The sequence below is a fragment of the Puma concolor genome, chromosome B3, assembly GCF_028749965.1.
Source record: "Puma concolor isolate L17-30 chromosome B3, mPumCon1.1.hap2, whole genome shotgun sequence".
Classification (NCBI taxonomy): Eukaryota; Metazoa; Chordata; class Mammalia; order Carnivora; family Felidae; genus Puma; species Puma concolor.
This window is the reverse complement of record NC_141672.1, coordinates 38227041-38251469: the sequence shown is the minus strand read 5'-3', so window position 1 is coordinate 38251469 and position 24429 is coordinate 38227041. Positions and strand designations below refer to the sequence as shown.

Genomic DNA, 24429 nt, shown 5'->3' with positions numbered 1-24429 from the left:
GTCAGTCCAACCTCGGATTAGATGAAGTGCTCCCAATTTGAATGATACAGTTAGAGCCGTGGTTTCACCGCCTCTTTTCTCAGCCTAGGAAAATTCATTCCTCAGTTCGCTTAGTACCAAGACCCTTTTTGCCCAATATCACACGCAGATGAAATGACCCTCTTCTATTAACCTGGAAGGAGTTGGGAATGACTGAGGTTTCCAGGTGGATGTGGAATACTAAAACTCTTCGGGAATATCAAGTTCTTTCTGCACTCAGCTTTGTGCCAGAGGTTCACCCCTTCCAAGATTATTTTATCTGCCTTCCAGAAATGTCCTTGTCCTTCTCCGCCATGTAACTCTCCTGAAGGAAGTGCGGACTCTTATCTCCTGCACCTACCAGCATGCCTGATTAGTTTCTTTTTCACACTTTATCACCTAGAAAGAAAGATCTCTCTTGGTCCCTTAAGGATAGGAAGAGAGTCACCTTTGGTTTTTTTGTTTGTTTTGGTTTTGAATTGGGTTTCTGCTTTATTGTTATAATAACGGATAGGTCCCTCCCCGCTTTTATCCGTGACCTTGATTAATGTGCATTGTGTGCAGGTAACTTGATCCTGGAATCATAAAAAGCTGTTCTCTAGTTTTTTTCTGTTGAGCAAAATTAGCCTCCAATACAATTTTTGTTTGAATGTTTAATGTTCAAACATATGTTTAGAAATTTTTTATATGTTTAAAAATATAGTCCTAGCATCTACTGATACTCTTCAATACATGTTTAAAGTGTTTAATATCTATGTTTAAAAATATTGTTGTATCATCTACTTATACTAGGAGAAAAAGCAATGAAAACGTATCAAAGACTCTAGAAGATTGCATAACATTTTGAATTATAGGACAAAATTATGGTTCTTTGTAATCCTTTTGCTAAGTGAAATTTATACGAAACAAATAACTCTCAAAAGCCTAAACTATCCACTTGGCTTGCCAGGACTCAGTTCATTTCAGCTAACAATTACTAAGCACCCTGTACTTTGTAAATCACTGGGCTATACCTAATTTAAGTTGGTAATACAGAAAAATGAAATGGATTAAAAAAGATAAGAAAAAAATCCAGCCAGGCTAAGTGCATCTTTAATCTCTAATCAGCCGTGCTTATAAACGCCTGAAGATACATTTACTCAGATTCTCTTCAGTTCCTCAACCTGAACTCTCATCAGATTAAAAATTTTTCTTAATTCCTTTATTAAAAATTTTTTTAATGTTTATTTATTTTTGAGAGAGTGAGAGAGAGTGTGAGCCAGGAGGGACAGAGAGAGAGGGAGACACAGAATCTGAAGCAGGCTCCAGGCTCTGAGCTGCAAGAGGGGCACAGAGCCCGTCATGGGGCTTGAACTCATGAACCAAGAGATCATGACCTAAGCCAAAGTCAGATGCTTAACCGACTGAGCCACCCAGGGGCCCCTAGATTAAAATATTTTTAGGAATTCTAATTAGATGTCATGTCAACAGTTTCAGTCTGATATAACTGTGGTGACTAGAGATTAATTAAGCAGAGTGGAAGGAGTCAAAGAAAAACAGTGTATTAGGGGCGCCTGGGTGGCGCAGTCGGTTAAGCGTCCGACTTCAGCCAGGTCACGATCTCGCGGTCCGGGAGTTCGAGCCCCGCATCAGGCTCTGGGCTGATGGCTCAGAGCCTGGAGCCTGTTTCCGATTCTGTGTCTCCCTCTCTCTCTGCCCCTCCCCCGTTCATGCTCTGTCTCTCTCTGTCCCAAAAATAAATAAACGTTGAAAAAAAAAAAAAAATTAAAAAAAAAAAAAAAAAAAGAAAAGCAGTGTATTAGAAGATAGATCAGGTAATTTTTTAGAAAAGGAATATAAACGCATAACGGTACATTTGACCTTGTCAATATAGTAAATCAAATATAACAGTAAAATGATTAGAAAACTTATTTTTTATTCATTTAAATTTAATTGTGATTTAGTTTTATTATTAATTAATTTTAATCGGTTTACTATCACTAATTAAGTTATTGTTATTGTTATACTATTATTCTCTTAGCAAATGTTTTCTTTAGAGTCCTTCTGGGCCAGGTTCCTCTAGGCACCTGGAATAGGTCACAGACAAAACATCTTTGTCTATGTGGTGCTTTGCTTCTGGTGGGAGAAGAGCAAGACGTTAAACAAGAAACACACTACATATGTAACTTAGGTAGGATGTTTAAAGGTGGAAAGTGCTAGAAAAAAACAGAGCAAACAAAGGGAAGCAGGACTGGAGGTGTTACAGCCTCAAATAGGATGGGAAGTAGGCTTGCGGGGATATGTGTAGTAAGAGCACTCCTGGAAGAAAGGACAGTTAGGGTGAAGCCCTAATGTAGGATCGTTTCTAGGGAGTTCGAGAAAAACGGGGAGGCCAAGAGAGTCTGGAGTGGAATGAGCAAGAGGGGCGCCTGGGTGGCTCAGTCGGTTGAGCGTCCGACTTCGACCCAGGTCATGATCTCACAGTTTGTGAGTTCAAGCCACGCATCGGGCTCTGTGCTGACAGCTTGGAGCCTGAAGCCCGCTTCGGATTCTGTGTCTCAGGCTCACACTCTGTCTCTGTCAAAAAGAAATAAACTTAAAAAAAATTTTTTTTTTTTTTAAAAAAAGGGATGAGCAGAGGGGGTGGGGGTCAGCCTTGCGGCCATCTTCAAAAAAAAAATTTTTTTTTTAATGTTTATTTATTTTTGAGAGTAAGAGAGACAGAGCGTGAGTAGAGGAGGGGCAGAGAGAGAGGGAGATATAGAATCTGAAGTAGGATCCAGGCTCTGAGCTGTCAGCACACAGCCCGATGCGGGGCTGGAACTCACAGAGTGTGAGATCATGACCTGAGCCGAAGTCAGATGCTTTACCGACTGAGCCACCCAGGCACCCCATCTTTTTTTTTTTTAATTAATTTATTTATTTTGAGAGAGAGAGAGAGCAAGCGAGCAGAGGAGGGTCAGAGAGAGAGAGGGAGAGGGAGAGAATCCCAAGTAGGCTCCATGCTGCCAGTGGGGCTTGAACTCATGAACTGTGAGACCATGACCTGAGCTTAAATCAAGAGTTGGATGCTGGACTGACTGAGCCACCCAGGCGCCCCAAGCCTTGCATCCATCTTCAGGAGTGAAGTGAGAAGCCCTTAAGGATTGTGAGCAAAGGAGTCTGAGTTAACATTTTAGTAGCACCACTCTGGCTGCTGCATTGAGAATGGTACTTAGAGGGCAAGGCTGGAAGGAGGGAGACCTGCTAGGGATTTAGTGCAGGCTTCCAGGTAGAGGTGGTGAGAACGGTAATATCCTGAATACATTCTGAAGGGAGACCAAAGAGGATTCTCCGAGGCATTGGATATGAAGTGTGAGAGAAAGAGAGAAGCCGACTTGTGATGGAGGAGGAAAACCAAGAGTGTAGGGTCCAGAAAGGTGAAGGCTGAGAATCGACCGTTGGTTCTACTGGAAGGTGGTTATTGATGACCTGAATTCATGGTGCCCTTGATGAGGGAGCAGTTTTGGAGGAATGGCCGTGGTCTGATTGGTGTGGGTTCGGTTAAGAGAGAATGAGGAGGAGGGGACCTGGAGAACACAGGCGACCTGGAGAACTCCTCCTGTCTGAGGAGTTTTGTCATAAAGGGCGGCAGATAAGTAAAGCAGTAGTTTGTGGGAACTGGGGTCAGAGAGGTTTGGTTTTGTTTTTGTGGTGAATTAACAGCCTGGATCTACACTGATGGGAATGGTCTAAGGGAGAGGGGGAGAAGGGGATGATACAGGAGAGAAAGGAGGCAATGTCCTCGAGCAGGCATAAAGGGATGGGATCTGGGGAACGAGTGAAGGGATCAGCTTTAGGTCTGAAAAGGCCAGGGCATGGCGTGCTAACAGGCTGGAGGCAGGGACATTTTGATAGGTGGATTGGACAGGGAATGGATGTGCTCTGGGAGCAGGGTCTCAGCTGAAGAGTGAGGATGGGAGAGGAGGTGTTGGAAGTTCGAGGAAGAGACGCCCTACTTGGGCGTCACGGTGAGACCAGTCAGCACAGGGACAGATCTTCTTCCAGCCACATTCAGTAGGATGAGTGTTGGTATGAGCGAGCGGAGTGTAGTGATAAAGAGCCAGGAACACACAAGAAGGCACAAGGAAGTGTTTGTAAGAAGCGATCACGGAATTGAAAATGGAAGAGGATGAAAGGTAGGATATCAGTGGGAGCGAGGGACAGTGAAAAGCTGGCAGAATCAATGGCGCTAGAATGAACTGAAAAGATAAGGGCTGTTGTTCAGAAATGAGATGCCTGAAATTGAGACCTCCAGGAGTTGCAGTTATTAGTAATGATGAGGTCTGGGGTTTGACCGTGACAGCGAGTGGTTGAAGCAGAGCAGAAGACAAGTTTGTTGCAGAAGAAGAACGGAAGAAATGGAGAGGCCAGGAGCTTCCTCAGTTGTATGCTGAAATTGCCAAGAAAGAGAAATTGTGTTGGAGAGAGGACAGCGGGGAAGGAATTAAATGAGGAATGGCGAGGAATGACAGAGGTCAGTAGATGACTGTGGCCGTGGAGATGGTCTGATGACATGAGAGTCAAGACTGGAGCACTTTGGGGACAGAGAGAGTGGAGAATGATCTGGAAGTGAGGAGCAAGGACCCAGTGGTGCAAGGGGTATAAGAGAGAGCAGAGCCAGCACTTGAGGGGGTCAGATTTCAGCAAGAGCAGAGAGAAGACACCTGTCAGAGAGGGTTTGGACACTGGCGACTTTGCTGACGGTGTTCTACAGGTTCATCACCAGTGGAAGGGCCTCCCGTGTTAAGAAGAGGTGGGTGATGAGAAAAACTGGGGCGTGTGCAGAGTCTTAAGGACATCAGAGTGAGAGAATGGAAGGGAACCTGACAGCCTGGAGAGTGTGTGCAGTATGTATGTGTGCAAGCGTGTGTGTGTGTGTGTGTGTGTGTGTGTGTGTGTGTGAGTGTGTGCACGCGCTGATGGACATAGCAGGGAAAGAGGCATCCTGGGATGAGAGCTGGTGACCTCAAGGTAGATGGTGGTGTCAGGGCTGTGAACATTGGGCCCAGGGAGGAGTGAGTGCCTGGGCTGACACTTGTCCCTGTCCAGCCGGGTGAGGACATCCGGGGAAATGGAAGCTCAGTCCTGGTGTGCAGGGCTAACCCTTGAGTGCGGAGTTGACATGTCCGCAGGAGCTGAGGGGGTAGAAGGCTAGTGGGGAGCTTGGAGTTGGTGTAGGGCCCACCCCTGCCCCTGCGAGGAGAGGAAGACGTACCCTGAGTGTTTCAGATCTTGCCCTTGACTCCTGTCCTGCTAATAAAAGTGGGCACTTCTCAAGTGAATCCTTAACAGTCTCTGGAGGTGAGTGCTTGTTACCTTATTCCCAAAGGAAATTACTGGTGTCACACAGCCGCTTAGTAACAGAGGCAGGACTTGAGCCCAGGTGTCTCTGACTCTAACTGCAGCTCATTTACAGTTAATTCAGTGGCTATATATCCCCCATGATAAATACTTTCAGTGTCAAGACTAAACTGCTCACGACTTTATGAACCTTTATTTATTTGTTTGTTTGTTTGCTACGTTTATTTTTGTTTAGTTTGAGAGAGAGAGATAGAGAGAGAGAGAGTCCCAAGCAGGCTTCACACTGTCAGTGCAGAGCCTGATGCAGGCTCGAACTCATGGACAGTGAGATCATGTCCTGAGCTGAAACCCAGAGTTAGACGCTTAACCAACTGAGGCACCCAGGCGCCCTTACTTACTTACTTACTTACTTACTTATTTATTTATTTATTTATTTATTTATTTATTTTTAAAGGATTCTTTTTTTGTTTTTAATGTTTGTTTATTTTTGAGAGAGACAGAGACAGAATGTGAGTGGGTTAGGGGCAGAGAGAGAGGGAGACACAGAGTCCGAAGCAGGCTCCAGGCTCTGAGCTGTCAGCACAGAGCCCTATGCGGGGCTCAAACTCACGAGCTGTGAGATCGTGACCTGAGTCGAAGTTGGACACTCAACTGACTGAGCCACCCAGGTGCCCCTGTTTATTTATTTATTTAAAAAAAAGTTTATTTATTTTGAGAGAGAGAGAGAGAGAGAAAATCCTAAGCAGTCTCCACTGTCAGCACAGAGCCTGACGCAGGGCTGGATCCCACAACCATGAGATCATGACCGGAGCCGAAATGAAGAGACTGGGCCACCCAGGCACCTCCTTCTTTTTCTTTTTTCTTTTTTTCTTGAATGGGGTTTGTCTTTAAATACATATGGCTTTGGCTTAGACTGAGAGTGCCTTTGGGTTGGGAAGTCTCTCTCCTCACAATTCCTTGTACAACACCGTCAAGGCCATGTGAAGACTTAATTCTTTTGTCAGTAAAAAGTATTAAAAATCATTGTCTCTTGTCAGCTAACCTGCGGTGATTAAAAAAAAATATATATATATATACATATATATATATATAATCAACATGCTATTTCCAAACCACTTCTTGAGCAAACATCCGAAAGCTAGACCAAGTCCTAGAAAGCTGGTAAAACTGTGGAATACACACACATCCCCAGAGGGTTAGACCTTTGAGGTTTTGATAAGTTTAAAAGGGTTTCTGAGGCTTCTCATTTTATAACTGCCGTTGTCTCTTTTCAATAGCTGAGCAGGAAGACACTCAGAAGAAAACCTTCACCTGCTGGATAAACTCACAGTTGGCAAAGGTGAGGAAAAAAAGAACAAATAAAGCTATAAATATATTTAAATTATTTCTCCTACTCCCTCCCTTTGGGTCCCCCAAATGGTACTGGGGAGGCGTCAAAAAGGTTGAAAGAATGTGCTGAAGTCACCGTGATCTTGTTTAGATGTATTTGTCATTCTTTCCCAACACAAAAAGGAGACACTTTTGCTAAGGATATGGGAGATAAGGGAAAGCAGCAACGTCTCTTTTATCAAATGTAATAATAATAGTAATAATGATTCGTACCTATGTATGGAGGGTTATGTGTTAAACAGTGTCCTAAGCTCGGTAAATATAATGAATTTGCATCACATTTACATGACTTTACAACACCCTCATGAGACTATTATTCCTATTTAAAGAACAAGGAAACTAAGGAAAAAGAAGTTCTGTGACTTGCCTAATGTTGCACTGTCACACCACTTATAAGTGATAGTGCTGGGATACAAACCCAGCAGTGTGGACCCAGAGGCCTTTTTTTCTTATTTTTAAAAAAAGTTTATTTATTTATTTTGAGGGGGGGTGGGCAGAGACAGAGGGAGACAGAAGCCCAAGCAGGCTGTGTGCTGTTAGCGCAGAGCCCAGTGAGGGCCTCGAACTCATGAACTGTGAGATCATGACCTGAGCTGAGATCAAGAGTCGGATGCTTAACTGACTGAGCCACCCAGGCGCCCCAAGGCCTTGTTAATCACTGTGCCATCCTGCCTCTCGGTGATGCCAAGTGCCCAGAATAACCTAGATATAAAATGAATAAGCCTCTTCTCACAGGCTCCCCATCCCTGCACGATGCAGTTCTGAAAAGGGTAAGTTCATAAACAGATTACTCCATAAATGTAATCTACTCCCCAAATGGGTCACTATTGGCGTTTTTGAATGTCTTTAATGCCGCCTCTATGCACAGGTTTTCAGCTCTCAGCGAAGGTACCAGAGTGTGGTGCTACTGGAAATTTGCCATGAGATAAATGAAATTCACTACTTTTCTTACCGTGCTTTGACATAGAACTTTGTGTGTTCTCTCTCATTCTGTTACTTAAAAATCACTACCGAATTTGAGCTTTTGTGAAAACACAAAGCGCATTTATTGATGAGAATCCTAAAGGTATTATGTTTTTGGACCAAAGTTTGAATGAATGTTTTTCTTGTGACCTTTTGTAGCACACTCCTCCCTCGGTTGTGTCAGACCTATTTGCGGACATTAAAAAGGGGCATGTCCTCCTGGACCTGCTAGAAGTACTCTCAGGACAACAGTTGGTGAGCTTTTTAAGTGACATTAAAAGCCTTTTATTGATTAAAATTTTTTTTTTCATATTTCTAAGTGATATATTTTGCTTGAATTTCATAGCCTCGAGACAAAGGATCTAATACCTTTCAGTGTAGAATCAATATAGAACATGCCCTGACATTCCTAAAAAACCGATCAGTGAGTATGAATTTCATCGGAAGATTCACAGGAGAAATTGATGCAATGAAATATTTTCTCCTTTTAACCCGTGTTTCTTCTTTTCCAGATCAAGCTAATAAATATTCATGTCACTGATATTATAGACGGAAACCCATCCATCATTCTTGGCCTAATTTGGACAATTATACTGCACTTTCATGTAAGTAGTGTGGTGGTGTGGAAGTTATTTCTGTTCTGATTACTGCAGAATGAAATAAGTGTTATGCAAGAAGATTCAGTCCTGAGTTTCTTCCAGAAAAAGGACACTCTAACCCTTGACGGGTGGACCTTTGCCACTGATGTTATTTTGCAGTTGCAAATTGAATGCGGAATTATGGTATCTTGAATGATCTGCAGTGTCAGCACCACTGTCACTAGAACCTGCCGTGATCAAATTTTGTGTATTATTGTTTACTTACTTTGGCAGAAGAGAGGAAACTTCCGGAGTCAATTTGTGAGAACCAACCCACTAAACTTTGTAGAATCTCCTAGTTTCGAGGACCCTTGTTCAATCTAGTAATCCCACAGCATTTCGTCCTGTCCCCAGACTGACTCCTTGATGAATTTCACTCCACAAATAATTTAAACACCTATTACGTTCTAGCTTTTGTGCCAGGACACCAAGAAAACAACAACAAAGACACTGTTGGTCCTGACCTTCTGATACTTACGATTGATAAATATATTCTTCCAGACCCGGGATTCCGAATTCGTGCAGGTTTTCTGCAGTTACCTAAAAAGTTGCATGTTGTATCTCTCCATAATTACTTTGAAAATAATTTAAATAATGTGGGAAACAAATGTTATTTTATGAAAACCAGAAAATAACAGAAGTACTTTGTGTAAGATTTAAACCATGTAAGATAAGAACTGTGTATGATTTCTGGATACCTACGTTTGAAGTTCTAGTAAAATAAAATGCGTGAGGATGATGAAAACCAAGTTTAGAATTGTGTTTTTTGCCTCTGGGAGAGGAAGGAAATGGAATCACAGAGGGGAAGACAGAAGGCTTAAACTGTATCAGTGTTTTATTTTTTTAAAAAAATATGAACCAAATGTGGTAAAATGTTAAAATTTGACAATTCGTAGGTATTTGTTATATTTTTTTCCTGCATACTTTCCAGGATATTTGAAGTATAATTAAAAATTTTAATACAGGTAATAAAAGGCAAATAGAATCACCTATAATTCTACCACTCTGTGATAACCACTAAATAATTTGCTGTGCAGTCTCCATGATACATGCAGTAGGAATGAACATATGTATTTGTTTATGTTTGTATGTCCTAAACAGAATGGTCCTCCTATCCAAACTTTTCAACCTGTTCTAATGAACATCTTTCTGAATTTATATGTGTGTTTTAATGGAGGCATGGTGTTCTCTTGTAAAGTGCTATATCTTATTAATGGACAGGCAGAATGCTCATAGTTTTATGATTATAAGCAATTCCAAAAAGACTACGCTCAGGGTAAAATTTTTACGTACAATCTTCATTAGTTCCATGGGCCAAATTCTTAGAAGTAAAATTGTTGGGCCTTAAGTTTTGCTTTTTTTGGCCTCGCTTTACTGATGTAAATAAACTTTTGTTGAAGTATAACATACGTAGAGAGAAAGGTAGAGATCTTACGTGTAGAGCTGGATGTATTCTTGTAAATTAAATACATCCACGTAACCATCCCCCAAGATATAAATAGAAAACATTGCCTGAATCCCAGAGTTCCCATGTATTTCTCCCAGTCCTTACCCCCCTTCCCTGAAGAAACCACCACTTTGATCTCTATCGCTGTTTAGCTTAGCATCTTTACCTCCATATGAAGAGATTATAACTGAAGTGACTTACATATGCTGTATACTCTTTTGTGTTAGATTTCTTTCACTTAACATCATCTATGAGTTTCAACTTGTTGAAGTGTGCATTGCATCGGTAGGTCTTTCGTTGTTGTTGTTGTTGTTGTTGAGTATAGTTGACGCACAATTAGTTATTTTAGTTTCAGGTGTAGAACTTTGTGGTTTGACAAGTTTATGCATTTTGCTGTGTTCACCACAAGTGTAACTACCGTCCATCTGTCCTGTTACGTCACAGTTATAATATCATTGACTGGATTTCTTTCTTTTTCCTTGTCGTGTGTGACTGTATCACTGCATGACTATGCCAGAGCTTACTTACTATTCTACTATTGATGGGCATTTCTCTTGTTGCCAGTTTTCAGCTGTTACAAATAAAGCCACTAGCCCCATTCTTGTATATTTGCCTTTGGTGGTACAAGCCCTCATTTCTCTCTTATATATATCTAGGAGTGGATTTGCTCGGTCATAAGGCGTGTGATCTTCAGCTTTGGTAGGTAGTGCCAGTGAGTTTTTCAAAATGGTTGCCCTGATTTACCCTGTTACAGAGTTTGGAGATCCCTTCTCCAATCCCTGCAAATACTTGACGTTAAAATTTTTTTATTTTAGGGGCGCCTGGGTGGCACAGTCGGTTAAGCGTCCGACTTCAGCCAGGTCACGATCTCACGGTCCGTGAGTTCGAGCCCTGCGTCAGGCTCTGGGCTGATGGCTCAGAGCCTGGAGCCTGTTTCCGATTCTGTGTCTCCCTCTCTCTCTGCCCCTTCCCCATTCATGCTCTGTCTCTCGCTGTCCCCAAAAAAATAAATAAACGTTGAAAAAAAAATTTAAAAATTTTTTTATTTTAGCTGTGCTATCGCGTGTAACGATTTATAGAAATTTGACAATATATTATGGGGGCGCCTGGGTGGCTCGGTCGGTTGTGTCTGACTTTGTCCCGGGTCACAATCTCGTAATTCGTGGGTTTGAACCCTGCATCTGGCTCTGTGCTGACAGCTCAGAGCTTGGAGCCTGCTTCAGATTCTCTCTCTCTCTCTCTCTCTCTCTCTCTCTCTCTCTGCCCTTCACATGCTCCCGCTCTGTCTCTCAAAAATAAATGCTATATATATGTGTGTGTGTGTATCTATATCTATATCTATCTATATCTATATCTGGATGCAATACAAGTCCTTTGTTGAGTGTATATGAATTGCAGATACCTTCTCTGATTCTGTGGCTTGCCTTCTCAATCTTTCAATGAATAGACATTCATGATTTTAATGTAGTTCAACTTTATCAACTTCCTTTTTTGGTGGCTAGTACGTTCTATGTCCTGTAAAGAAATCTTTTCCTTTGCTAGCATCTTGGAGATATTCTCTTACACTCTTTTCTTGAGTAGTTCTGTCCAATGGGAGTTTCTGCAATGATGGTAATGATCTGTAGCTGCACTGTACAGAACAGTAGCCACTGGTCTCTTGTGGCTTTTGAACACTTGAAATGTGGCTAGTATGACTGAGGAACTAAATTTTAAATGTTATTTATTTAACTTAAATAATAGCCACATGTGGCTAGTGACTATCGTATTGGACAGCACAGTTCTGAAAGCTTAATTGTTTCGCATTTTTACATTTAGAGCTACAATCTTTCGAGAATGAATTTTTTTTTGAGCACGTTAGGTTAAAGCAGTCAAGATAATTTTCTTTGCATGTGGCTGTCCAGTTGACCCAACATCATGTATTGAAAAGACCATCATTTTCCTACTGTCCTGTAGTGTCAGTAACTTCAAAAACTAAGTAACCATATATGTGTGGCTCCATTGTTAGATTGTCAGTTCTGTTCCATTGTTTATCCCTGCTGACCAATGCTATAGTATGTCTGTTTCTATAGCTATATAGAAAAGTCTTGATATCTGATAGTGTCCAACTTGTTCTTTGGGATCATCTTGGTTATTCCTTGCTATTTGCATTTTCATATAATTTTTTAAATTGAGATGTAATTGGCATTTGCCATTGTGTAAGTTTAAGGTACACGGCATGTTGATTTGTTATTCATATGAGTTTTATAAATAACCTGTTCATTTACATACAATCTGTTGGAATTTTAATGAGGATTGCGTTGAATGTATAAGTTGGAAAAAGTTGGCATTGGTAAAATTTGCATTGTTTAATCTATGAATCCAGTATTTTTATTATTGCTCTGTCCAAAATATTTCATGTTCACTATGATTTCTTATTTGACCTATGGGTTCTCTAACATTCTATCGCTGAATATCCAAATAGTTGGGGATTTTGTTTGTTATATTTTTGTTATTGATTTCTAGCTTAATTTCAGTGTGGTCAGAGAATAACCATCTGAATGGTTTCGGTTCTTCAAAACTGCTGAAACTTGTTTTATGGCTCAATTTTCGTAAATATTTTATATGGTTTTGAAAAGAATGTTGATTCTGCCATTTGAGGTACAATGGAGTATGCCAATCAGATCAGGTTTATTAATTGTATTGGTCACATCTACTGTTACTGGTTGTCTGGAGAATCTATTAATTATTAAGAGAAGTGCACTTCTCTCAATAATACATGTTACTATGTTTGTAGGTTTGTCTTTTAAAGTTTTCCATAGGTGTTATCTTACTGCCTCCAAAAAATCGGAACGAATTTTTGTGTTTACCAGCAACATGGAAAAATCCAGTTTCTCACATTCTCACTAGATGATAACATCACTAGATGTTATCTTTTAAAATTTTTTGCCTGTGTTATAAATGAAGGAACTGTCCCTCTTGCTGTATACATTTTGCTTTCTTAAATGACTAACGAGGTGATTTTTTACATACTTGATGGCAATTTTTTTTTCTTTTTTGGGACTCATATATTTGACTATTTTGTTCTGTATGTGTTTTTGTTTCCTTTTGTTCTGTATGTGTTTTTGTTTCCTATTGGTTTGTAATCAAGGATGCGTTCTAACTGGCCCAGTCTCTTGGAAGGCACTCTAGAGTAGGATCTCAGCTTAGGTCAATTCAGTTGAGAGTGACAGGTGTTGAGCACCTGAGAAGTGCTCTGTAAGCGTGTTGGGGGGATGAATAGAGGCTTGCCCTCGGTGGAACGAAATGCCTGAACAAGGGCAGGAGCAACCCAAGTCCACTGAAAGAAAGCCTAAGCGTAGCCCGAGATTCCAAATGCTGTTATTCAAGGATTTGTCCAGTGCTTTTTCCACCATGAGTAGGCTCTCACTGCTACCTGATTCTTTTCAGGTCTTGTTTTGGCTGAAGGTTTAGCCTCAATGCTTTTAACTTCTGATTTGTATGTGTCGACTATTATGTGTTCCTTAGATCGAAGAGCTTGCCCGGACTCTTTCTTGCAATTACAATCAACCTTCCTTGGACAGTGTGAGTGTGGCTGACTCATCTCCTACCTCAAGTCCTCCAGCCAAGAAATGCTCCAAAGCCCAAGAAAGATGGCAGATGTCTGCAAAGAAGGCTCTTCTCTTGTGGGCTCAGGAGCAATGTGCCCCGTAAGTAGTTTGCTCTGACCACGGGAGACACACAGGGTGACTTTACCCGCTAACACAACCTTACTGACTCCAGGTCTGAAAATAAGGCTGACTGGGTATATAACATACGTCGGAACACTTCCCTCTCCTAAAAGGAAAATGTTTACTATCCTCCTTTCTTTTGGAGTGAATCTTCCAAATGTAGAGGTTCGTGAACTCAGCCACACTAGGAGCTTTTTAAAAGTCAGGACTACATTTTTCTTGACTGTGTATCCCCAGAAGCTAGCACAATGTAAGTTCCTGGTAGGCGCCCCATAAATGCGTATTGAATGAATAAATGAACAAATGAAGGAATAAGGAATCAACACATAAAATTATCCTTTGGAACTGTATAGGACTACATTAAAACACCACAGTCCCCATTGTTTAGAAATTTGTAGCTCAGTCAAGGAACAGAAGCCAGAAAATAGGAGTTTTTTGTTTTTTTTTTTGTTTTTTTAAGTGGGGATGATGATAGGAAGTTAGTGTCCAGAAATTCTGTTTTATAAAGAAAAAGGTTTGCTCTTGGCAGACATTTACTTTTTCATTTTAAACACTTGCTGGGATGGGATTTAGGAAAAATAAGGAGTTAGGATGCAGAACTCCCCATGAGATGAGCTGTAGAGTTCAAATGGCCTTTCTTCTCCCATCGTAGCATGGTCTGCATAAATAGAGGCATCACTGTGTCGCTAAGACCTCACAAATGGTGGGCTTCTGAGTAACTTCTTCCCAGTAGTAGGCTAGGATGTTAACTTCTGCCTCCGGCCTTTCTTTAGTTGTCATGCATCCTCTGTATTTCGTGAAGGACAAAAAGACATACAGATCTTACAAGGTTTTACATACAGCAAATGGACTTTTTCTTGAATCTTCTAGAGATGGTTTTACTTCCGTTTTCTATATTTTTTAATCCAAAGGAATCCAAAATAAATAATAATAATAATTCCATATTTTTTAATCGAAAATAATAATGTGTGAAGAGCATTATCAAATCATATTCAGACTTGTTTCATTTATCTGTAAATAAATTTCAAACCACTTGGAAGTCCAAATGTTTTGCCACAGTTTACCTTTTCTCCATGTCTTTCCCTACTTTCCAACTATGAGCTGTGCTAAACTTGTCAAGATGTAGTGAATCCTTCTGAAGTAACTCATCAGGAGTTTATTCTAGTTTGGGCCCTCATTGGTGGCATTTTTAGGGGGCTTACTTCGATAGTCTATGTGTCCCTGGAACTCATCCGAGATCCAGACTATGGGGAGACTATGTTGTAAGAAATGTGTCGTGTTCTCTCGTTTCTGAAGGAGATGAAGCGGGGACCCGGTTTGCAACTTCTAAATGAGCTGAGGTCCTGCCAGTCACTCTGGAGCCCTAACCCGCCCTCTCTAACACCTGGCAGCAGCTTGTTCTCTGTGGGATTGGCGTCCACTCATCAGTGCAGAGCCCATCTCACAGCCTGGGGCTTTATTGAGGGCAGCGCCTGCCAGTCAGCACTTAGCCGGTTCTGATCCCCGCTCTGCCCTGCCCTTGGCCCCAGCCATCCCTTTAGCCAGTTGTGCTTAGTGTTCTGAAGCCCGGAGCCTGCGTTCGAGTCGTGGCTCCCAGCAGTTTCTAACTGGTGACTTCAGCTACTGAATCTCTTTGCGTTGGAGTTTCCTCAATCATAAAACTGTGGACAATACTAACACTTCATAGCGTTATTAGGTATATTATAAAAATTATTTTTTAAGTATTTAGAACAGTTTCTGAACAAAGTGTGGACCACATAAAGATTTGTTAAGCAAGACAAAAATCACCGAATACCATGTAGTTTTATCACAGTCATATTTTAGGCGTTTTTTCCTAAGAGGTTCAGGAAAGCCCAGGTCATCAGAAGTTGACTATATCTCGAGTGGTTTTTATCATTTGATTGATACCTTAAATGGGTCCATTGAATTTCCTCATATTTTTTATGACATATTAAAGGAAAATACAGTTGTCCTGGATTATTTCCCACATAGGCAACTGTGCTCTTAAAACATCTTCACTGGGGGCGCCTGGGTGGCTCAGTCGGTTAAGCCTCCGACTTCGGCTCAGGTCACGATCTCGCGTTCCGTGAGTTCGACCCCGCGTCGGGCTCTGTGCTGACAGCTCAGAGCCTGGAGCCTGTTTCAGATTCTGTGTCTCCCTCTCTCTGACCCTCCCCTGTTCATGCTCTGTCTCTCCCTGTCTCAAAAATAAATAAAACGTTAAAAAAAAAATTAAAAAAAAAACCATCTTCACTGATCCCTTGTCAAATGCAGAGTTGTGATTGATGGAATGATTTGAAATATATATATTAAGCACATTTATATGCCAGATACCATTTGGGGATGAGTCTACTGTAGGAGACAAGGAGGACAAGGCCCTTGCTTTCCAGGGGCTTGGCCCACAGCAGATGGATCAATGTCATAACTACAGTTGGCAGTAAAGTCAGGAAGGACTTACGATGAGTGAGAATGTCAAAGGTGGGAGGGTGGCTTTTATCTGAGGCGACCATGGAGCACCTTTCTGAGAAAGAGACCTTTGAGTGAGGACTGAAGGAGAAGGCTTCAGGTGTATGAAGATCTGGGAGAAAGAGCATCCGCGCAGAGGGATTAAAAGGAGCGTGGGGGTGCCTGGGTGGCGCAGTCAGTTGAGCATCCCACTCTTGTTTTTGGCTCAGGTCATGACCCCAAGGTTGTGGGATCGAGTCCCGTGAGTCCCGTGTTGGGCTCTGTGCTGGGCATTGAGCCTGCTTTATACTCTGTCTCACTCTCTCTCTCTCTTTCTGTCTTTCTCTCTTCCCCTCTCCCCCTGTCCCTCACCCCCACTTGCACTCTCTCTCTAAAATAAAACTTAAAAAAGAGCACGGTGTTGAGAAAGGAACGAAGCCAGAGTGGCTACAGCATTGTAAGAGAGGGAGATACAAGGGTGGAAGTTGTAGGCAGGGGACAAACTATGTTAGGCCTCGTGGGCCAGACTGAGAGATGTTATTCCGATAAGCTATGGCAGGGTTTTGTTTGTGAGAGAGAGAGACAGAGAGAGAGAGAGAGAGAGAGAGCATAGGTGGGAGAGGAGCAGAGAGGGAGGGGGAGAGAGAGAGAGAGAGAGAGAGAGAATTTTAAGCATGCCCAACTCAGGGCTGAATGTCATGATGGTGAGATCACAACCCGAGCTGAAATCAAGAGTTGGCTACTTAACCGACTGAGCCACCCAAGGGCCCCGACAGGGTTTTTGTTTTTGAAAAAAAAAAATTTTATTGTAGTAAAACATATAGAACATAAAATTCAACCATTTTAACATTTTTAAATGTCCAGTTCGGTGGCATTAAGTACATTCATACTGTGATGTAACCATCACCACTATCCATCTCCAGAACTTTTCTCATCTTATGAAACTAAAACTCTCCCAGCCTTCCCTCCCGTAGCCAGTGGTCTGCTTTTCTTTATCTATGAATTTCATTACTCAAGGTGCCTTACATGGGTGAAATCATACAGGATTTGCTCTTTGGTAACCAGTTTCTTATACTCTGCATAATACCGTCAAGGTTCTTCCATGTTGTAAGATGGGTCAGAACGTCTTTCTTTTTTAGGGCCGAATAATATTCCACTATATCAATACATCACATTCTGTTTATCCATTCATCTGTGATGACTAGTTTTAAGCAGAGGAGTGATAAGCTACTGACCATTAAAGTGGCACAATGTGTCATATAATTTGTTCTAACGAGAAAGAAATTGTTTCCACTAGTGAAACGGACTTAATTACACGTAGAAGTCTAAAGCCAGTGCCGAGCCAACAGATTCCTGAATGAAGAGCATTAAACTTGCGTGGCTGTTGTCACTTGGAGGGCTTTTGGAGACACAGATTTCAGACCTACCTCCGGAGTTTAATGCAGTAGGTTTGGGGTTGCGTCCGACTGAGAATTTGTATTTCTAGCACTTGCAGCCCAGGTGACGCTGATGCTGCTGGTCCAAGGGCCACACTTTGAGCACCAATGTTCTGCGGTACCATGAGCCTCATCAAAGCTGGCATTTCACTTTAATATGCCCACAAGATTAAAATAAAATGTTTTTCTAGAATATGTGATGTATTTGATCCACTGAAATCTGTTTTCATTACTATTGAATATGGTGGATGTGCTTTGACGTATTCTTTTAAATAGTATTTATCATGTTTTTGTCCTTTTGTGATAGGTGTGAGTCTGTCAGTGTGACAGATTTTAAGTCAAGCTGGAGAAATGGGATGGCTTTTTTGGCTGTCATTCATGCCTTGCGACCAGACCTAATTGACATGAAGACAGTGAAGCATAGATCCAACAAAGACAATCTGAAAGAGGCCTTTGGAATTGCCGAACGGGAATTTAAAATCCCCAAGTTGCTAGAACCAGAAGGTAAAGAAGCTTCTTTCTTTTTAAAACGCTGTCCAGTGTGAAGTTGGCTGGGAAATGTAAACAGGACCTCTACATAAATAAACATAACGGTATTATCGCCCCGGAGGGTTTAATAACTTAAACTCTTTATTAAATTTCATGACACTAAGAATTCCTACCAATTCATTAACTTCAGTAATTGCCAGGATGACAAGACAGCTGAAAGCAAGCAATGCTATTATTGGAAATAATTTGAGTCTTTGTCTTAGTTTTCTTTCATTGTGTTCTACGTTGTGTTCCCTTGATTCTGTTATTCTGTTCTAAAAGCTCCCTGGTAAGACCGTTCTTTGGGTTAACGTATTGCTCCTCTCCACTCTTTCCCCCTAGGTAAAGCTGAACTTCTTTGAGGACAGAAACTCTTGTTTGTTTGTTTGTTTCGCCCTCTGTGGCTGGCTAGGCTTTGCCGTGATTATGCTCGACACATTGTGTGGTATGGTTAACGACCACAGCAAAATCCTAAATACGGGTTTTGTTCAAAGAGATGATTATGTTAACTTCACAAAATTAAGATTAAGATGATTTAATTCTTTGGAAAAGCACTTTGCTGTGGGTTGTATTGTTTCTTAATGTACCAACGCTTATTAAAAATCCCAGTAAGCTCATAAAAGGGGTGTGTAGGATTCGCGAAGATTTCAATGCACTGACAAATTAAGTACACATTCTAGTCTCAGCTGTACAACCAGGGGTGTGTAGGTAATGTGTGACTGGGTCTCCAGAGCAATGCGTGTGTGTGCCTGAGCGTGTGTGGATACGTACACACGTCTATCACAAATATTACTAATATAAGGCACACGTAGTACACAGTTTACAAATGATAAGAAAATATGTGATACATTTATTATGAATTCCATATAGCCCCAGATGTTTTTGTTGATTTTCACCAAACGCTTGTATCCACCTGCAGCCAACTTATGGTTGCGGTCGCTGGACATGTGGAGTCCTGACATGAATGTTGGCAAATAATTGTCTTTACGTTCGTGAGTAAGTACGACAATAGAGATGTTTGTTGGAACTTGACTTGTTCTTCAACATGTGAATGACTTTTTTTGCTGAACCTAATATTGGAAGAATATTTCCTCATTTTTTTGTGCAATTTCACAGCTCTAGATAGGACATGCTTTTTTTTTTTTTTTTTTTTTTTTTTTGTCTTTCAGAGTTTACTTATTGTGAGAGAGGGAGAGAGAGCACGCAAGCGGGGTAGAGGCAGAGAGAAAGGGAGAGAGGGAGAGAATCCGAAGCAAGTTCCACACTGTCAGTGCAGAGCCCGACTTGGGGCTCTATCTCACGAACGGTGAGATCATGACCTGAGCCCAGATCAAGAGTCCGATGCTTAACCGACTGAGCCACCCAGGTGCCCCTTGACAGGACGTACTTTTAAGCTTAACGTGCGTTATTAACATTTTCTCCATCCCTTTCTTTGTAATCAATATACAAGAAATCAAGCCCTCATTTGCTGATTTTTGTGGTTGTGTGTGGTTTGAACGTTGCCACCACGGCCGATTCCGGTGTGAAGTCACTGAACATGGAGTAGGGAAAAGATGTGCAACCCTAACGCACCATTATGTAGTTTTCTTTTTCTTTCTTTTTTTTTTTTAATGTAGTTTTCTATCTTACAGGTGCAACAGAGGTAAGTAACCTCAAGAGCACCGGTAATAGTAAAATGTGGTAAAATAGTTGGGAAGTGGTGAGTTTTGAGTGTTTATTACATTTGTTTTAATATGTTTTATTTGATTGTTCATGTATATAATTTAATTTTTTTTAATTAAAAAAAAATCACCTGGCTGAGGTAGTGTTTGCCAGGTTGCTTCCCCGTGAAGCGATTTTTTTTTTTTGTTTCCCTCTTCCTGTGTTGTACTCTTTGGGAAGTCGTTATGCGTAGCCGACACTTAGGAGGGGGAGGGGCAGAGAGAACGAGAGAGAGGGAGACACAGAATCTGAAGCAGGCTCCAGGCTCTGAGCCGTCAGCACAGAACCTGATGTGGGGCTCGAACCCACCAGCCGTGAGATCACGACCTGAGCCGAAGGTGGCACTTAACCGACTGAGCCCCCCAGGCGCCCCTCCAACCATTTATATCAGTATGGGCTTATGGACATTTCATTTTCTACTTTGGGTTGTAACCTAATACTGTTTTGTGTATTTAACTGCTCAAATTAAAAAACATTTTTTTAACTCAAAGATTCAGCCATTAGGAGCTATTTTAGCTAGCTCCTTTGCCCCTTTGACATACTGCCCTCCATGTGGCGTTTCCTTGTTTGCTTTTGAGCACATCCCTATTTCCTGGCGCTGCAAGATGCTCCAGGCTCATCTTGGATGTTTCCTACCCCAGTGGGATCAACCGTCTCCCCAGGGAGTACCGGTTTCTTTTACTGGAGAATAGGATTAGAAGCTAAGATCTGGGCACTAGCTATGTGGGGTCTTAGCCTTCTTGGACCTCAGTTGAATTAGGTGGCATTTCTAAGTTAAGAGTTAGCCTAATGGTTTCATGTGTTTGTGTATTAGGTTTGTCATTGCTCTGGTTTATGTTGCTTGTTGATAATTCTTGTTAACTCTCCCTTCCTTATTTGTTCTCGCCTCCCTTTTCTTTCTTTCTTCCTTTTCTCCCATTCTTTGTCTTTTCTCTTTCCTTTTTGGCTTTTCACTATCTTTTTTTCTTTTCTTTGTGTTTCCTCATGTTTTGTTTTATCCCCTTGTCTGATTACTATTTGTTTTTTTAATGCTCCTTTCATGTTGTGATTCTCTAAATATCAGTGTAAAATATGTAAAAGTAATTCAGCAAATAATGTGACAGTATAAAAAAGCCAAATTTCCACTGTATAAATGGTTGCCCATAATTCACTTTAAATAGCTTAAACAATAGCTCAAAATGTGAAATACGTCATTATTTCTGCAAACTAAATGCTGTTGTCATACTTGAATAAGCGAATTATCTTTTGACAATTTTATTAAAACATTTAATCACTGTGCATGACTTCATACACAATAAAGTTTTTATTTATTTTTAATTTTTTCATGCAATAAAGTTTTTGAAAAGAAACATCTAGTTAAGCCAGTATAATTATTTTATGTATCTCTTGATGTACTTTTACTTTTTTTTACTTACACTTTTTTTCAGTAAAAGAATAACTCTGCTCTTAGGGATCCTTCCTTTATTGAAACTCCACCCCTAACTTTTTATAGATACCTTTTATATGTCTACTGTGTTGAATCTTTTAATTTGGATATAGATTAGATTCATGTTCTCTGTCAGCCTACTTAGAATAGTCATTGGGTCTAGTAAACACATTTGCTGAAGCATGCATAGTGTATTATATTTCTTTGTTGTTTGTTTTTCTCCTAACAGTAAGCTCCTTGAGGGGCAGATAATGTCCTCAGGCATCTAGCATTTACTCAAGTGTCTTGCATCCACTTGTTGAATGAATAAGGACAAGAATGAGCCTTACATATCTTGCTTGTGACCTGCATTTCTTGACTCTCTATAAATATTTGATGAGTTTATTTTAACTGAATTAATAATCACAAAAGGAGCGCCTGGGTGGCTCAGTCGGTTAAGCGTCCAACTTCAGCTCAAGTCATGATCTCACGTTTTGTGGGTTCGAGCCCTGTGTTGGGCTCTGTGCTGACAGCTCAGAGCCTGGAGCCTGCTTTGGATTCTGTGTCTTCCTCTTTCTCTGCCCTCCCCCACTCTTGCTCTCTCTCTCTCTCTCAAAAATAAATAAACATTAAAAAAATTAAAAATAAATAAACACAAATGATTTCCTTTTCAATATCTTCATAGTTGTTTTGGCAACATATCAAAAGATAGCCCAAAATTATGTGTTCATTTTGTCTGTAACATATTGTGCTCCCTTTGGATTTTGTGATCTAATTTGTTTTCTGTCTGGAGAACGTCTGCGCTTATGGAATTTATAATATTTTTTACTTTGTTTAAATTCAGCATTTTCCAATGTTTTTTCACCACGGACTCTGTTAATGCAGTACAAAGACCGGCCCACAGAAGGCTCTGAGTAATTACATTTGTTCCACAAACGAACAAATAAAATCTTGTGGATGTCTTGAATAAGTCTTCCATAGAACCTATGCTTTTGGAAATGCTCTACTGCGCACTTCCTGAGACTGGTGTGACAGGAATGGGTTCTAGTTGCTGTACATTCCTACACTCTACACTCCTGGAGGAGTTTCCATACTGTGTCTCTGAAAAGCTGTATTTTCTCTGCTCCACTCTCCCGCTCTACTTACGCTCTTCTGCCTACAACAGGCGTAGTGGAAATTGAGGCTGTGCACTTACTACTGCCAGGGTTCAACTCAGCTCTGACTCTGGATCTAAACTCTTAGCCAATGCACAGCCTTGGAGCAAGGGCGACTGACCACAGAGATTTGCACGGCTGGTTATTAGCTGCTTTGGTTTATTCCAAGGCTATCTCATGGCATGGCCTGTTCTTGGGTAGTAATTGTAGGAAATCACATCTATAGCTCATTGATCCTGTGGCACATCTTGCAGATGTGGACGTTGTTAATCCTGATGAAAAGTCAATCATGACTTATGTGGCACAATTTCTACGGTATTCGAAGGATGCATCTGGGACTGGAGCTGAAGCTCAGGTATGTCCTCATAAGTATGTCTCAAGCTCATTTTTGTTGTATGCTACCAATGGCTTCATTCTAAAAGTTGAGGTATAATTTGCACCTAGAGCTGAAATGTGCAGTTCTATGAATTTTGACAAATGCATACACGCAGGTAACCCATATAACAATCATGATGTAACACGTTTCTCCTACCCAGAATGTTCCAGTGTTCCTCTTTCCTGTCTGTACTCCACACCCCAGGCAACCAGTGTTCCAGTTTCTTTCACTGTAGATTTGTTTCACCTGTTTTTTTTTTTTTTAATTTTTTTTTTTAATTTTTTTTTTTCCAACGTTTTTATTTATTTTTGGGACAGAGAGAGACAGAGCATGAACGGGGGAGGGGCAGAGAGAGAGGGAGACACAGAATCGGAAACAGGCTCCAGGCTCCGAGCCATCAGCCCAGAGCCCGACGCGGGGCTGGAACTCACGGACCGCGAGATCGTGACCTGGCTGAAGTCGGACGCTTAACCGACTGCGCCACCCAGGCGCCCCTTTTTTTTCATTTTTAAGTTAAAAGTGGTAATTTATTAAACTTTGCTGACTTATCAAAAATAACTTTTACATAGACGCCGTATAGGACAAATTACGTTTAGCACTGGAACTTGAAAAGTTCTAGAGCTACCTCATTTTTGTCTATTTTGATTTTCACAGCTTTTTAAAGATTTAATCCACATATCATAAAATAAACCATTTAAAGTTTACAATTCAGGGTTGCCTGGGTGGCTCAGTCAGGTAAGCATCTGACTTCCGCCCAGGTCATGATCTCACAGCTCATGAGTTCGAGCCCCACGTCGAGCCTGGAGCCTGCTTCAGATTCTGTTTCTCCTTCTCTCTGCCTCTCCCCTTCTCGTGCTCTGTCTGTATCTCTCTGTCTCTCTCAAAAATAAGTAAACATTACAAAAAATTAAAGTTTACAATTCAGTGGTTTTTGGCATATTTACTTACTTGTGCAACTATCACCACAATCTAATTTTAGCTACATATACCTGGGATCATATTATTTATTTATGTTTGTTTATGTTTATTTATTTTGAGAGAGAGCAAGAGATTGTGGGAGGGGCAGAGAGAGAGGGGGAGAGAGAGAATCCCAAACAGGCTCCGTGCCGTTAGCACAGAACCCAACATGGGACTCGAACTCATGAACTGTGAGATCAAGGCCTGAGCCAAGATCCAGAGTCAGATGCTTAACTGACTGAGCCACCCAGGCACCCCTGGGATCATATAATTTATAAAAATGGAAGCAGTGTGTTCTACTCTTGATCTTTGTTTGTTGAGGTACTCTTGAATCACTATCAGTTTGCCATTTGATTATTCAGTTTTTTCCTTTGACTTTCAGTCAGGTACATGAAATATTGTGGGTGGAAATTTCATAAAAATCACTGAGCAGAAATGAAAATAAACAATTATTCTCTGCTGCTTTGAAGATAAATGAGTGCTGTGAATTTAGTAAACTTTTTGAATATTATTATTTTTAATTTTTTAAATGTTTATTTATTTTTGAGAGAGAGAGAGACAGAAACAGAGTGTGAGCAGGTGAGGGGCAGAGAGAGAAGGAGACACAGAATCAGAACTAGGTTCCCGGCTCTGAGCTGTCAGCGTAGAGCCCGATGCAGGGCTCTAACTCACGAACCGTGAGATCACGACCCGAGCGAAGTCAGATGCTTAACCAACTGAGCCACCCAGGTGCCCCTGAATATTATTTTAATATTTATTTAGACTGCTTCCTCAGACATGTTTACAAGCGGTCATATTATCACATTGTATGTGACAAACTTGGGCCTAGGTTTTTCCAACCATTATGTTTGAGGCGCTGTGCTAGATTGTTGCTGACTCTGGAACAGAGACTCAAGCTGAGACTGAGGCCTACAGTTCAGTTCACTTATTCCTGACCTGCTGA

At 41.1% G+C, this 24429-nt stretch overlaps 1 protein-coding gene across 11 annotated transcripts in view; it reads left to right on the top strand.

Annotated features, from left to right (window-relative positions):
- SYNE2 (spectrin repeat containing nuclear envelope protein 2) overlaps window positions 1–24429 on the top strand; it is a 342816-nt gene that overhangs the window by 75656 nt on the left and 242731 nt on the right. For all 11 annotated transcript variants that reach the window (XM_086709562.1, XM_086709567.1, XM_086709569.1 and 8 more), the window contains exons 3-9: window positions 6618–6679; window positions 7852–7947; window positions 8039–8116; window positions 8205–8297; window positions 13282–13463; window positions 17673–17869; window positions 22408–22508. In XM_086709562.1, coding sequence (XP_086565688.1) covers window positions 6618–6679; window positions 7852–7947; window positions 8039–8116; window positions 8205–8297; window positions 13282–13463; window positions 17673–17869; window positions 22408–22508 — 809 coding nt within the window. The remainder of the gene's footprint in view (window positions 1–6617; window positions 6680–7851; window positions 7948–8038; window positions 8117–8204; window positions 8298–13281; window positions 13464–17672; window positions 17870–22407; window positions 22509–24429) is intronic.